This window comes from Leiobunum rupestre, chromosome 4 (genome assembly GCF_980474605.1).
Source record: "Leiobunum rupestre chromosome 4, qqLeiRupe1.1.hap1, whole genome shotgun sequence".
In the NCBI taxonomy this organism is placed as follows: Eukaryota; Metazoa; Arthropoda; class Arachnida; order Opiliones; family Sclerosomatidae; genus Leiobunum; species Leiobunum rupestre.
The window spans coordinates 67,085,423-67,100,475 of record NC_143387.1 but is presented as its reverse complement, the minus strand read 5'-3'; the positions used below and the strand labels follow the sequence as shown (position 1 = coordinate 67,100,475).

At 36.1% G+C, this 15,053-nt stretch overlaps 2 protein-coding genes across 4 annotated transcripts; both read left to right on the top strand.

Annotated features, from left to right (window-relative positions):
- The first annotated feature begins 296 nt into the window (after positions 1–296).
- On the top strand, positions 297–3,288 carry lwr (ubiquitin conjugating enzyme lesswright). Of its 2 annotated transcripts, none has more exons than XM_090172699.1 (5): positions 297–473; positions 861–943; positions 1,349–1,432; positions 2,710–2,972; positions 3,045–3,288. In XM_090172699.1, the coding sequence occupies exons 2-5, from the start codon at positions 878–880 to the stop codon at positions 3,109–3,111; spliced, it is 480 nt and encodes a 159-aa protein (XP_090028825.1). In that variant the 5' UTR covers positions 297–473; positions 861–877; the 3' UTR covers positions 3,112–3,288. The 2 variants fall into 2 exon arrangements, with proteins under 2 accessions (XP_090028825.1, XP_090028824.1); XM_090172698.1 differs by lacking the exon at positions 297–473 and adding an exon at positions 492–550.
- A 2,621-nt stretch (positions 3,289–5,909) lies between these two features.
- On the top strand, positions 5,910–14,147 carry SREBP (Sterol regulatory element binding protein). 2 transcript variants are annotated; one of them, XM_090173961.1, is made up of 18 exons: positions 5,910–6,144; positions 6,389–6,882; positions 6,957–7,145; positions 7,429–7,754; positions 7,817–7,958; positions 8,019–8,133; positions 8,195–8,382; positions 9,039–9,225; positions 9,285–9,460; positions 9,523–9,775; positions 11,366–11,532; positions 11,600–11,765; positions 11,824–11,935; positions 12,000–12,257; positions 12,322–12,487; positions 12,700–12,876; positions 12,958–13,081; positions 13,816–14,147. In XM_090173961.1, the coding sequence occupies exons 1-18, from the start codon at positions 6,051–6,053 to the stop codon at positions 14,028–14,030; spliced, it is 3,549 nt and encodes a 1,182-aa protein (XP_090030087.1). In that variant the 5' UTR covers positions 5,910–6,050; the 3' UTR covers positions 14,031–14,147. The 2 variants fall into 2 exon arrangements, with proteins under 2 accessions (XP_090030087.1, XP_090030086.1); XM_090173960.1 differs by having other exon boundaries at positions 5,911–6,144; positions 9,036–9,225.
- The last annotated feature ends 906 nt before the right edge of the window (positions 14,148–15,053 follow it).

Genomic DNA, 15,053 nt, shown 5'->3' with positions numbered 1-15,053 from the left:
CCACATTTAGTGGTGCCATTGTGAGCTTCGAAACAAACAACACCAGATAACGTGCTAGATTAAAATTCACCACCAGAGAGTCAGAGTAAAATGACGTCATAGGGTTAGTCTTCTTACCCTGATCAGAAATCCCTGAATAAGGGAAAATTATCCACCTACTGTCTATTCATCGACACGACTTAAAAGTTAAAATCAAAACTGGCGCTTTTATATGAACGGCTTACGTGTTGCTCTCCGCCAAAGACTATATAATAGCTTCGCTTTGCTCTCCGCCTATCGGAGGGTCTGGCGACGGTTTCATCGTTGGTCGTTGGATCGCGTAAGGCGCGAATGGTATCATTTCCGTCTTAAGCGTGTTTTACTTTTTAAAAGTATTATTGTTTACTATTTCGCTCATTCTAATAAAGATTAAGCATTGTCTTTATTCTAAAAAGAACTAAATTTCATTGCAATTAACTTTCGTTATTTTATTGGTAAGAATTTTAAGGGGTTTTAAACACATTTTGGGCCTTGGTTATTGTACACAATTCAACTTAGTTCACTATGACAGGTAGCCACTACCTTACCTAGGAAACGGTTAAGCCTTAGCTTCTAATTGTTGATTCAACAAATAAGTTTTACAATAGAGAGCGAAATAGCCATTTTTTATTATTTCGAGATCTTTCTTTTGAGGGAGACTAGGAGACTCTCAAGCCGTCATGATTTCTCAAAACTATGGACTTAAATTTAAATGAGTGTATAAAATAATAGGAAACCAGGGATTGCAAAATATCTGAATCCTTTCCACAATTATGTAGAGCTTATGCTTAGATATTTCCTTTGCAAGTCGTCATGTTAGCTGTTATCTTTTTATCTTTTAGACTGTCATTTCTTCATTATGTCTGGAATAGCGGTTGCCAGATTGGCTGAGGAAAGAAAAGCATGGAGAAAGGATCATCCTTTTGTGAGTTAGCCTGGAGAGGTCACTTTTATAGTTTACATATAAAGTGCTTTGGAAGTACTGCATTAAATATCTATAATATTTTGGAAATTTTTTTGACAGGGACGTTTCGGCTCCCTTTAAAAGTGCAAAGGCTTATTAGCATTCTACAGGCAGTAAATTTTTAATAATATCTGAGCATGTGCAAAGGGGTCATATGGAACAATCATGTTAGGTTGCGTCTAAGGTTTTTAACACAGCAGCTGCTTGTGGTGCTTTTGAACATTCTCAGATATTGTTATGCCTATTGGATGCTAACTTGCATTTGTAGATTCAGGCAAATTTAAAGGCACCAAAACATCCCTGTATAAAGTACATGAAATGGTATCAGGTAGAATTCTTCAAGAAATTAACTTGAATAAATCTTAGGGGTTTGTGGCTAAACCAACCAAAAACCAAGATGGTACTTTGAATCTAATGAATTGGGAATGCGCCATTCCAGGAAAAAAGGGAGTAAGTTTTTAAATGAAATAACACATTTCCTCGAACTATTTAGGTTACTGAGAATGTACGAGTCTACCTGCTAGGTATGCTGGAATTCAGGTACCTAAGAATATGGGAGTTAAGCATTAGCCTTTGGTACCACCCTCTGCTTTTTAATCGTAAAACCTTAACATAGATGGAAATACTTGTTGTGTATGAGTTGTACGAACAAACCATGAAATTTTTATAGAACATAAGCAAATATTTGCAGTCTTATATTCTTAAATATCTGAATTATTTCTTGTTTCTACTTAAGCTCCTCTTAAACTGAATCCTCCATTTTCCCAATTGTATCACGCCATCTAGTATTAGCTAGGGATGCACCGATATATCGGCCTATTTTTCTAATATCGGTATAGGCCAATATTGGCTTAAGTGAAGCTGATATTGGCAGATACTGGTATTAGAAAAATATTTTCAGTAAAAACATAAAAATAGGAAAATTCTCAGTGAACTAATTAATGATAATATTTTATTTGATTGGCCGCACCACGGACGCCAGACTTCAGATGCTAGATCATACATTTTTTAGACAGAGGGTTACGAGTGTAAACAAAAAAAAAATGATATTGGATTTGTGATAGAAAATGTGCATCACGTAAAATGAAAAGGAACATATTCGGATATGCTCTTGCGAACTTTTTTAATGAAAAATTAGAATAAAATGGTATGACAGTGTACTGAACAGTCTTTTACAATGATTTTATCATATACACTACTGTTATGACGGATAAATTTGTTAATATCGGCCATGAATAGCCGATATATCCGTTGTACCTATACCAGTGCATCACTAGTATTAGCTGTAAGAGCAATTTCTTTATCCTTCGAAATAACTTAATTAAAAACTAAATTTAATGTATGATAAATAGTTTTTAGATAGTATAGATACCCAATTTATTGCAGAAAAATATTTTATTTGCAAGCTTTAGGTAGTGTTTTCAGAAGTGAATAAACAAATAAAATTCATTGGCTGCTGGTTGTCATCTTGTTTCTTTTCCACGGTCTATGAAAATCGCAATTTGATAACAAGGCTTTGTTATTAGTTAGTTACTATATGAATACTAAACGATTTTGTGTTGCTAGAGGTTTTTAACCAATGATAATTGAGAACAATTGCTACATTTAGTCACACATATGCTTCGTGCCTCTGTAAACAGTTCAACTCGTACAGTTTTAGTGACATAAATAGGTTCTTGGTTTTCTTCAATATAGAAGAAAATTTTAATTTAAAACGTCTTTACTAGACTCCGTGGGAAAACGGATTGTACAAGCTCCGAATGATTTTCAAAGATGATTATCCGTCAACTCCGCCGAAATGCAAGTTCGAACCTCCTCTTTTTCACCCTAACGTGTATCCTTCTGGAACTGTTTGTCTCTCGCTTTTGGATGAAGAAAAGGATTGGAGACCAGCTATCACTATCAAGCAGATTCTTTTGGGAATTCAAGACCTTCTTAATGAACCCAACATCAAAGATCCTGCTCAAGCGGAAGCTTACACCATTTATTGGTAATATATATAATTTTAGCTCAAGCTCTTTTAATTTATGTAAATTGTAACTTGTTCATGTTTTTTTTTCAGTCAAAATCGCTTGGAATATGAAAAGCGTGTAAGGGCCCAAGCTAAAACAATGGCTTGCCAAGAATAAATGGGGGTTCACTAATTATTGTGTATTTTTTTCTTTGTCTTATTACGTCTCACTATATAGTCATCATAGTACTAGAAAAATAAAATTTTCGGTATTTTTTTAATTTTTAAAGAAAGTTGACTGTATAAATTTTTGTGTTATTAAAGTGTAAATACATAAACTTTTTTCCAAATCAAATACGTTTACATTCAATCAACTTGTTACTTCTTAAGTAATGTAGCAAAAATTAGTATGACCACGACCAACTTTGATTTCACACTATACACTCTTTTACTAAGTCGGCCATTTCATTACAGGCCTAATTTAAAATAGTGCAGGAAACTTAGGAAAGGGCGCCTGAACGTGCTCATCAGCTCAAGACGTCGCGTGCACTTGACCGCGTGAAGCGGCCTTGTATGCACTATTTGAAATCAGACCTGTAATAAAATGGCAGCTCTCACAAATAAGGATATAAAAGAGTGTATAGCGGCATAGCGGCCAACCGCTTCGTCGAAATTGCGTGAGCAAGGATTTTCCCGCTATAACGAGCGTGGCGCTGAACACACACAGTTTTTTATATTCGCTTCAATGCAAAAACTATTCTAAAAATAATATTCCGCTAGGGGCGCTCAACTCATACAGATTACAGATACCTTTGCTCGTAGGTTAACCAAGGACAGTAGATACAGGGACGAGAAAGTGTATTGGCGGCCTCTGTTGGAATATATCACCTAAAACGACCTAAACGCAAGGAGAGTTAGTTGTAAACAAAAAAAAATGGCGGTCACCTAATTTTAGCGGATCTTAACGAGGCTTAAGTGTTCAAAACAAATGGGCATTTCATTATTTACGCTCGTAGTTTTATTTTTAATTTAACATCAAAATGGTAAAAACTAACTACCATAATACTGTCCATGGTGAACCACGTCTTAACAATGGCCGCGGTTTGTTTACATCTAACTCCCCGTGAATATGAAGACGTTTAAAATCGAAATTTTTTTCCCTGCTTTCTCGTCCCTGTATCTACTGTCCTTGGGTTAACATAGAAACTTCAACGAATGGGCTGGCCGCTATAGCGCGAGATCAAAGTTGGCCGTGGTGTGACACTTGTAGTCTTGTTCAGACCTTTTTACCTCTCCGAGGGGACTTTGTACCCTAGGAGGGGTTATACAACCACCGTGTCTGTCTGTCTGTGGGTCTGTCTGTCAGGCCTGCGAACGCGTTCGCATTTTCGGGGCAAAGGGTAATCACTGCGTACACAGTTTCTTAGAATCAGGGAAAAGGTTTTTCCAAAAGCGCCTCTTTTTGTCATTGGGTGTAGTATAATTTTTTAATCGGCCGGTGAGCGTTCTACCGCAGAACCACGGATACAGTTACGCTTCCGAGGAGAGGTATATTTTGGCTTGCCAACTTGTTCTTTACTACATTTACTTAGTAGAAAGATTTAGTAAAGTTTTAATATGAAACTGAAAGTTAAAAAAAATATATTTTGTTCCTGAGTATTTATTATATGTAGGTGGATGTTTAACTCTGCACAAAACGAGTCAGAGTCTAAGTACTTAGATTCCAAACTTTTATTTCTAAAACAATTAAGTACCAAAGGGCTAGAAATTACTCTAATTGAAATAAGTTTAGGGATTAAGGTTTCCTTGATGAAGATTAACTAATTATCTTTAAAGTTGGAAGTTATTAATTATTATTTTAAAATAATTTAATGTAAATTTAAATTTTTGATAAACTTAACTCCCCATAACATAAGGGGATTAGGGGAATTTACTGATGCAAAAATTATTTGCCTCAAACAATGTTATGGAAATTTAATTTGATTGATTTATCTATTTCAACGGCTTAGGGATAAATTTCGGACTCTAATTAACCCAATTTTAAGGGCTCGAAACCTAGAAAACTAGACTTCCACAGCCCCTAGTTCAAATCTTATTTTAACCCCTTACTATGCATCATAAGAACATAAAAATCGTAAGTATGTCACTTGTAGCCGTGACAATAATGGATTTATTTTTTTTACTTTGGCCATACGTCTATGTTTGTTATTATAAGTTTTATATTTTACTTAGACGTCAAGAAAATCTCCTCCTAGCGACCCAAAACCGCGACGAAGCCCGTAATGCAGTCAATCTTGTAAATAGCTCTCAGTAAAACGTTTGCATTTGAAGAATAGGAAGTGTCACACTGATGTTATAATATTATACACTTTTGCTATGACCCTTCTTTTTTTCACCTTTGATAACTTGGTTCATTGATTAGCAAATCCATACTCCAGAAAGTTCGTATTCTTTGTAGGTTTCATTAATCCTATTATTCAGCCAAATTAAAATTAATCCGATCCATTATAATTCGAAAATGTAGGTACACAAAACGCTTTTAGATCTCAAAAAAAGTTGAGGCTGGGGGGGCCCCACAAAAAGGTTTTGCGGTCGCCGCCGCTGAGGACTGATTTTTCTCCAATTTGTCAACCAACCAATATTATTGCGGGATCTCTTTAGACCATACTTGAGGTTTTTTGTAATCAATTTTGCAGACTCTTTTGAATGGAGACGTCACTGAATGTGACGTGTCTTTTGAGGCACGCCCTTTCAGAATAGCAGAGCGCTTTTAAAATGATAATCTGCAAGAGAGTAAGTTACATAATTCTGATTTTTAATTTTATCAAGGACTTTGAGATAGAGTTGTAGGAAGTCAAAGAAAGATATTTTCTTTTTTGACACCGACAGACAGTGTCTACTCTCTTAGCTTGGCTATGGAACTAAAGTAATTACTTAATTTAAACTAATTGAAGTTGAACTCTGATTTGTATATTTGAATTTCCCGCCGTTCCGACAAATGAGGAGATTCTGTAAACAATAAATGACGTCAAATCACCCCATGAGTTTTGAGAGAGGCTATTGGATGCCAACGCGTGGTGTGACTCGGGCGCGCGTGTCGTAAATAGACACGAAATTATGGCCGACGCTGGTGGATGGGACGTGAGTTCCTCCGAAACAAATTTACTTGGAAATACCACTGTAGGTGGAAATAATAATACCGATATTGATGGTAAATATTTTTCGAATGTTCCTCTTAAACATTTTCATAAAAAATTTGTCAAAAAGCGCCTTCAAAATCTCTGCTTTCAAAAAGTGATCTCGATCCCGCTTTTAACCCCTTATTATTTACTTACTGACAAGCTAGAATGTTAATCATGTTTGTTTTCAATGTAAGAACGATACCTACTTAGAAGTTTAGAGTAGCAGTGCCATTAGAAATTTTTAAAAAATTGTTAATTTTTTTCCTGTTTTAGAAGTTTTAAAACTTCTATATGCAGACCAAGGAATACCGCCGGAGTTGTTTGAGGCGGAGTTTATGAACACCTTGGCCCTCCCATCTAGCGATACATTCCCATTAACTGCTGATGAAGATCTTGATTTATTTCGAGGATTGGAGAGTGTTCCTATGCAAACTCAAGATGACGAGTGCCCTCCTTCCCCAGAAATCCCGCCACTACAAGATATTCCTCAAAATATTGCCGTCTTGGCAAGAAGTCAATCGAGCCAGAAGTTACAAACAGCACAGTTAATTAACTTGGCACAACAACAAGCGGCTGCCCAGTTGCAAAGGCAACAACAAATAGAACTTCTCAAACAAGTGATACCGCAACAAACATTGCAAAGACAGCAACAATTGGTTTCGTTGCCAATCATTGCTGATTCTGATGCGAATCTACTGGCAAATTTGCAACATGCAAACATTCAGTTCCAAGATCAAACCCGTAATCAGGCAACCCTTCAAGTTCCAGTGAGAAATTTGATTGGTCTTTCTTCTAATGTGCCTTTGGAATGTTGGATTTATCTTGTGTTTTATCCATATAGCTGAATACTTCGACACCAGTTCAAAGGGTGGTGGTTCCAGTTCGTCCCTTTAGTCAGGCATTGACACCGGCTAAAATAGAAACCAGTCAAACTAATGCAGTCAACTATATTTTTACAACTGTTAAGAGTCCAGATAAAAATTCTATCCTGCAACAGCTTGGAGCTCTTCCTGCCCAGAAAGTTCAACAGGTACAGTTTTTCTTTTCATTTCTTTTGGCCTAATTTCTTTTTGGAATTTGCAATTTTGCTTAAATGGTCTTACGGAGTAAAGATCTTGTAGGGCTGATAAGTGATGGTTTACTCCCAAATTTTTCCATGCTAGTCTGGAATCAAGAAATGTGTGGTAGGCATAATTAAGATATTTCGTGGAATGCCCATTTTTTTAATTTGTCACTTTATTTCCAGCTTTTTATTACTTTTGCGCATGCTCATTTTTTGATCTGGAAAATTTATCGTCATAAATTTTTTGCAGCTCCTTCTTCAAGCTCAAGTTGCGAAGAAGGATTCTCCATCGGTGAATCCGTTTTCTATTCAACAACCCCAAATTGTAACGACCAAAACCCAAATAGCGAAGCAACAACCGGTGAAAGTGCAAACTTCCCAATTAATCACGCAGACAATCTCTAGCGATACGCCTATTGTGGCATTCTCTACGAGTCCCATAACTGCTACAATAACATCCAGCCATATTACTCAGTCTAGACCCATTCAAACTGTTGTAACTACAAAGTCTGGTGACACAATACTTACCACTGGCATTCCTGTTATGCTAGATGCTGATAAGTTGCCAATTACAAGGTACGTTTACTAGTTTAGATTAGTGAAAACTTTCTACATTCTTACATTCTTTTTGTGATTAGGTTATCGAGTGTTAAAACTCAAGGCTTACCAAATAGAGGAGAAAAAAGGAGCGCTCATAATGCAATCGAAAGAAGGTATCGCAGTAGTATTAATGACAAAATCAATGAGCTCAAAAATCTCGTCGTTGGTCCGGAGGGAAAAGTATAATTTTTTATCAGAAGTAATTTATAGTGTTTACATTTTAAAATTTATATTTCATAGTTGAACAAATCCGCAATTCTGAGGAAAGCAATCGATTACATACTTTATCTTAAAGACACCAATGTTAAATTGAAGCAAGAAAATCTCTACTTAAGAATGGCATCTCAAAAACAAAGTAAATTTTATGAATTTGAATATATTAATTTGAAGTTTCAATACTTTTTCCATAAATTTAGCTGGTGTTGAAGACATGCTGGTTGTCAGCGAAGCCCTTCTTAAAGAAAGTAATGAAAGGGAAGATTATACCCCACCTCATTCTGACACTGGTTCTTCCCCCGAACATAACTTGATGGAAAGCGATTCCGAACCTCCTTCACCAGAATCAAACATGAACGATTTGTCGTACAATGATGTCATTATTAAGGTAATGTATAGTAAATGTTAATTTTGTTATTTTGTAGGCATGTGTAAGCCTTGATTTTCTGGGTTTCAAGCCGAGCTTCGAGTATGATAAATTTCACTTTTCGGAGTATCAAGCTGAGCTTTAAAATTTTATCGAGCTTTCAGGCTAAGCTTAAAAATTGGTTTCCTGTGCTCAAATAATTAGGGTTACAGCTCTTTTACTAGGAGAGCTTTTACGTTCATTTGAAGTCTAAATTAAAATTAATAACCGGCCATACAAGGGATTACAACAAGAAAATAGTGGACTAATGAACCGCCAAACAACTGACAATAAACAGCTAGGCACCCTACGTTTATGTAACTTATGGTTTTGGTTTTGTTTTCAGCATTTAAAATCAGTGACCAATCAGAAACAACTATAACTTGTACCTCACCCAATAAGAGATCTTAAGGCTGGACCAAAGGGAATTTTTTTAGTAGCTTTTCCCCCGTTTTTAAAAGCTCGCGAGTAGTGCCTTTCATTGAACATGGACAAATTAATGGTTCTGCTTTCAATAAAAGTATCGAGTACTCGAAAGTTAAGCCTAGGCCTTGATTTGAGGCTTTAACCATTTTCGAGCTTTAAGCTGAGTACTACTATTTTGTTTCATGTGCTGTGTTTTTTTCTTCCATTAGCAGGAAAAAGTGGATAGTTTCCTCAACATTGGCATGTTGGATCGCTCCCGTTTAACGCTCTGCGTTTTTCTTTTGGCCATGTTCGCTTTTAATCCATTTTCCTACCTTATGATTGGTACTCAGAATGACTTTGCAGCGTCAGCAAATTTGCCACGAACTGGAAGAAGTATTCTCTCGTGGGAAACCGTTGGTAAGTATCGCAAAAATATATGTATGTATACGTATAAAATTTTTACTCTAAAATATCAGGAGAATGGAAATCATGGATGCCTGCATCATTCATAACATGGACGATGAATTTCACCCTGATGTTCTTTTGTTTGGTTAAATTGCTTGTGTATGGAGAGACCATGGTTAAACCTGGTTCGTCGAGCTTCACTACTTTTTGGTGTCACCGTGAACAAGCTGACCTCGACTTATCGCGGGTACAAATTTAAATTATTAAAGGCATAAATATGTAAATTTATGTAATTTTTTATTGGTATAGGGAGATACAGTCAGCGCAACAAAGCAGTTGAGAAGTAGTTTGCAAGCTCTCGGTCGCCCAATGCCTGTTGGATTGTTTGACAAGATTTCTGCTTTCCTTTGGCAATTAGCTCGGCAAATTATGAATAGACTTTTTATCGGGAGAATTCTCTCAAGAAGAGCTGGAGGAATCCACATGTCTGATAATTATAGGAAAGAAAATATGAAACATACCACTCTCGTTTATCACAAACTGAACCAGCTTCACTTGCTTGGTGAGTATTAAATAATAAGGCAACAGGTGCTTCAATAAAATCATAAAATTCCCAACTAAAAAATGAAACAAGGCCAATAACTCCAAATATATTTTAGCTAGGAATTTGAAACTTTCAGGACACAGAATGTGCAGGGGGTCACTTGACAAGGGAAATTTCCATGACCTTGAACCATGTCTTCAAATTTATTTCTAGAACCATTAAGAGATAAAGTTGGTTTTCATCAGAAAAGTGTTTCCCTTCACATTTTAGGTGTAAATAATTTTATACTTATTTGACCAATGACAAGTCAAAAGAATTTAGACACGATGAAAATAATATACCATAGACCAGGTTGAATGGCTAATAACTCTAATAATACCCATGCTAGAGTATCAAAATTTGCTAGACATACTCATCAGGTAGGGCGTCTTTAGAAATTGCCCACTCAGATGACCTTTAACTCATATTTCAAGGTCATTCAAAGTTTATCTCTAGAACCAATGGATTTTGAGAAATGGTCCCCCCCCCCCCCTTAATCAAGCGGCATTCGGCGCAAAAGCGCCCGCCCACTTGTTTTCAAAAAACGTCTGAAGTCACTTTAGATAGGCTCCTTCTTTAAATCTCTGCTCACAACATTTACCCCCTTTTTTTCAGTCGGAAAACCGTCTTCAGATGTTACAATAGCTCGGATAATCGATATAGATTTTTTTATTCGGATATTGTGAAGGAAATCCAAATAATCTGTGAAAACTATTAATCGAATGAAAAAAAATTTCTAGTAGTAAATCGACAACCGAAATTATCAAATAGTTTATAAACCGAAACAAATTTCGAATCGATTTCGATTAATTCAAAAAACAGTAACCGAAAATACTGTTCGATTAACCGAACCGATAAGCCTTGGCAAATGGTTATGGGCATTGGGCACATCCCTAAAAATAAAACATTTGGCATTGGGGTGAGGCCAGTGTGGTGATCTACTACTTGAGTCCTGGGGTACGTTCAGTAACAGTCAACGGAAAAAAACCCGATGGATTTATTATTTTCCACCGATGAGCTTTTTCGTCATAATGACGTCGTAAGTTACTGAACGCTTTTATTCAGTCATCGGTGTTTTTCAAAATGGCGTAGCATTTATAGTAGTTTTACGTCAGTAATGACGTCAGTCATCGGAAAAACCGACTCTTCCAGCCGATGACTTCGGTGAGTAACCGATGACTATCGTGACGTCAAAACCGGAAACGCGAAAAAGCGTACAGTAGGAAACCGATGTCACCGCCGATTACTAATCGGTGAGTCCGATGAGAGTTGTTGAACGTACTACTAAAAATTTTGTGGTGTCATCTATTGAATGAAAATAGAACTACATGTTATGTTTTTAAAATTTTAGATATATAAAAATAAAATGTAATGTTAAAATTTTATGAAATGTTAACTATTTATATATTAATTAAACTTAGAAAATAATTCATTGAATATTAATATCCATTTTAGGTATAAATGGTACAAAATTATATTATGGTGACCTTGACATTTCATTTGCCTCTTCGATTCATTATCAAGTGATATGAATTAGAAACAAAACTAATTTAATTTTTTTTAATTTAGGCCATGATGGGGAAAGTACTTTAGATGGTTTGACAATGGCTTTAAGCGCAGTAAATTTGGCTGAAGTTTGTAGTGAAACTCTTCCTTGCGACACGGTGGTTGAAGTGTACGTTATGGCTGCCTTGAGAGTTAAAGAAAGTCTACCTCAGGCTTTCAATATTTTGGCTGTAAGATTCAATTTGAACTCTTATAGGCTTAATATTGCATCTATGCTCAATCTTTAATCATTTTTAGCGCTTTTACCTACGGCAAGCATGGAATACTTGTGATTCCAAAGAAAGACCAGTTTCCCCGACTTTGAAGTGGTTGTTTACGCCATTGGGGAAAGAGTTCTTCTACAGGAAGAATTGGCTTTACCATGACGACAATGCTCCCATTTTCACATTTTTGGAAAATTCTGGTAATTTTAATACAAATTTGTTTGTTTTCTTTCAATTAATAACTTGCAAATTTTTTAGATGACCCCATTGCTTTTGCATCTTGGCGTTTTAGAGAATTCCTCCTGGAAAAGACTATTGAGGCATACATGGCCTTTGATGGACATTCGGACTCTGTTGCATCCAAAAAAAAGTACTTTATTGTATTCTAACTGTTAAATTATGATTAACAATTGTTTTTCTATCAATCTTAACAGATATTCGCAATTAGCCGCTGAGGTTTTGGATTTATCCATCCAATTAACCGAAGTAAGCAACGCAGCTGGCTTTCCCCAACCATCTTCGCCATTTATGAAAGAGTCGTTCAATTTGAAGCTGTTTAATCACGATGAAGTGTCTAGATGGTGGACATCTTTAGTTTCAGTCTGCGTTCATTGGATCTTTGGTGACGATGACAAAGCTGAGAAACTTTCTGATATTGTAAACAGCCTTCCGTTCCAACTTAGAACTGATCCGTACGTCCCTTTTTTTTTTAAATAATCTCAACTTTTTTTATACTAGTTTTTAAAATATGATTAGAAATCCGTTACCGAGTGCTTTACTCTACGCTTATCGAGCTAGAAGAATGTTTTTGATGAAAACCGGCGATCACGAAGAAATTTTAAAGTTATGCTGCAAGAGTGGTCAGTTGTTACAAGCCAGTCTTAATTACGCTAATCACCATTCTCCGTCTCCCGTTACGCAGGTATAATTTAACATTTGCAACATATTTTTGTTAAGACTTATCCAACATACCCGTACTTAGCTGTTGTGCATTGTAGTTGCATTGCATGTTGATTTAAAATCATGCAGTGCATCAGCAGTGCTTCACCAGATAAGTATTTATACCATCAACGCAACATTTTATATAAGCAATGAAATTAGCCAGGTAGAAATGATAATGTAAATTATTGGCAGGGATTCCAACTTATCGCCACTGATTGGATTCTGGCGACGCGTAGAACCATTTGGGAGGAATATAAACTTAATTCAGGAGATGGAGAGAAAATTAACTTCACCATGTTGAACGGCTTCAACAAAGATATGGATTGTTTACGAAAATTAGCCTATCAGCTACCCAAAATTAAAACCAGGGTAAAATATAATGTTAATTTATTTCTTTTCAGAAACATAAATAAATGAAATGATTGACATTTAAATTTATTTTTAACGCAGCTTTATTTGTATGAATCAGTTTTGAGAATAATAGCGGGGGCCAATCCCACCAAAACGCAAACTCTTCTCGATAAAAGTATGAAGAGGCCTGCTTCGTCATCGGTGTCGATTATTTGCGCTAAAGGTATGTGGTTTTTAGAGCAAAATTTTAGATTTATGGCTAGAACTGCTATTAGTGGCTTCAGGCAATCGAGTTGGTTATCGAGTATAAATTTTTTTTCATCAAGTATTCGAGTCAAATCGAGTACTTGATTAAGGGGAAACTTTCTCTTATTCAAGTCAAGTAACTTAAAATAACCTCCAGTAATATTTATCGAGTCGGGTTATTGAGTACTTGATTAGGAGCTGGGTTTTATTTAAGAAATTATGAAATTAAATTTAAAATTAGAATAAACTTTCAATGCTGAAAAATATTCCTTTAATTTAAATGAACCACAGTTTCCACAACTTTGTAGATACCGTTTATTGCCCCCTAAAAAGTTGTACAAATATTCGGATGAGTTTAGAGAGCAGCTTATTCGAGTAATCGGGTACCCGAATATGCAATTTTTTGGTACTCGATAATCGACGAGTATTCTCCAATTACTTATTCAAAGTCTAGTTAGAGTACTCGGCCTCAAAAAAGTTTTGGCTATCACCAAAGCTCTATATCTTCCCCTCTTTAATTTTGTAACCACTTCGAAGGCATATTCTGTCAAAGTACTGCGTTTTCTTATGAAATTTAACGGTCCAATTACCATTGTTTTACTTTATTCAAGACTAGGAAGTGTCATATTTATGCAAAATATTATAGACTCATGGCTTTATTATTTCAGAAGCAGTTCAATATTTTTAACTTAGTTTTGTATATTTGTGTAGGAAGAGTTCGTGGTGAATCGCTAAATCGAGATTATGCTGATGCTTTGCTTTTGGCGTATCAGCATTTGCCTGAGGCTGTGTTAAATATCCACAATAATAAAGAAGGATTGCTGACGGAAGCCAACTCGATTTTGGAGAAATTGGGTGATAAGCGGAAATTAAAAGAATGCCAAAAGTTAATGAGGTCTCTCAGTGGCACCATTTCTGTTAACTGATGGAAAAATAATAATTTTATAGAGTTTCGGAAGAAAAACCGTCTTCTTTTATATCAATAAGAAGGCAATGCACCTTTTTGTAATTATTTAAAATAAAGCTTTTATTGTGTATATAATTAAGAAAAGGTATAGTTTCGTTTCTTACATTGGTTGTCATAAGGGCAAGATACAGCGTCACAATGCATTTAAAATAAAACAAGCAGAAATGTATCCACCTGTGATTCTGTGAATTCATAGTGGGGTAAGAAAGTTCACATTTCGCTTGTACTGGAACAAAAGCTGTACACCCTTTACGTTAAATTAAACTATTCGGTTGTTCTGGTAGATAAAATTACCCTTCACCATGATATATTCATCAATTGGGGCTACACTGTTAACTCCTCAAAAGAGAGTAATCTGATAAAATTGACGCTTATCCAGAATTTATCTGGTAAAATACTAAAATGGCCACTGGCAGTAATTTTGGGAAAACGTATTTTATCTTTCGAACTATTCGCCACCACAATATCAGAGTAAAATAACGTCATATTACTCTTATCCTACTCCGAATTTCCCGAGGGGCTAACCACTCTTAGAAAGTCTGTACACCGATTACGCCGGATTACGCTTAGATTACCACTGTCAAAGGCAGGGACTTCAAAGATTGCGCGTAATCCCCTTAGTACAGTCAAAGGTACGGCTGTGTACACCGATTACGCGGAGTGATCAGCCCCTCGGAATTTCCATAAAAAGGTGGTTTCTTTTCGCTTGTTCCGGGATTTCGGGGTAGAGTAACGCTATGACGTAATTTTAGTTCGAGTCAGAGTAAAAACGTTTTTCCAAAATGGCTGCCTGTGGCCTTTTTAGCAGAAACTCTAGTTTATGGGGCGGTAAGGCGCAAACCATGGAGCGAATTTTTTCTGAGTTCCAGAGGGAAGTGGGTAAACGCTATCGGCAACGCGCGAGAGAGTGATTTCGAATCTAGGGTACGAGTTTAAATTATCTTTGGTAAGACAGACAGTCGGGGATAATTTATTGAAGCAC

Bases quoted from the DNA above. Each gene is read 5' to 3' on its own strand.
- lwr (XM_090172698.1), top strand. The intron at 1,433-2,709 runs GTAAGTTTTTAA...CGTCTTTACTAG, and splicing joins CCATTCCAGGAAAAAAGGGA to ACTCCGTGGGAAAACGGATT. The intron at 2,973-3,044 runs GTAATATATATA...TTTTTTTTTCAG, and splicing joins GAAGCTTACACCATTTATTG to TCAAAATCGCTTGGAATATG.
- SREBP (XM_090173960.1), top strand. From the start codon at position 6,051: ATGGCCGACGCTGGTGGATGGGACGTGAGTTCCTCCGAAACAAATTTA. The intron at 6,883-6,956 runs GTGAGAAATTTG...TTATCCATATAG, and splicing joins AGGCAACCCTTCAAGTTCCA to CTGAATACTTCGACACCAGT. The intron at 9,776-11,365 runs GTGAGTATTAAA...TTTTTAATTTAG, and splicing joins GAACCAGCTTCACTTGCTTG to GCCATGATGGGGAAAGTACT.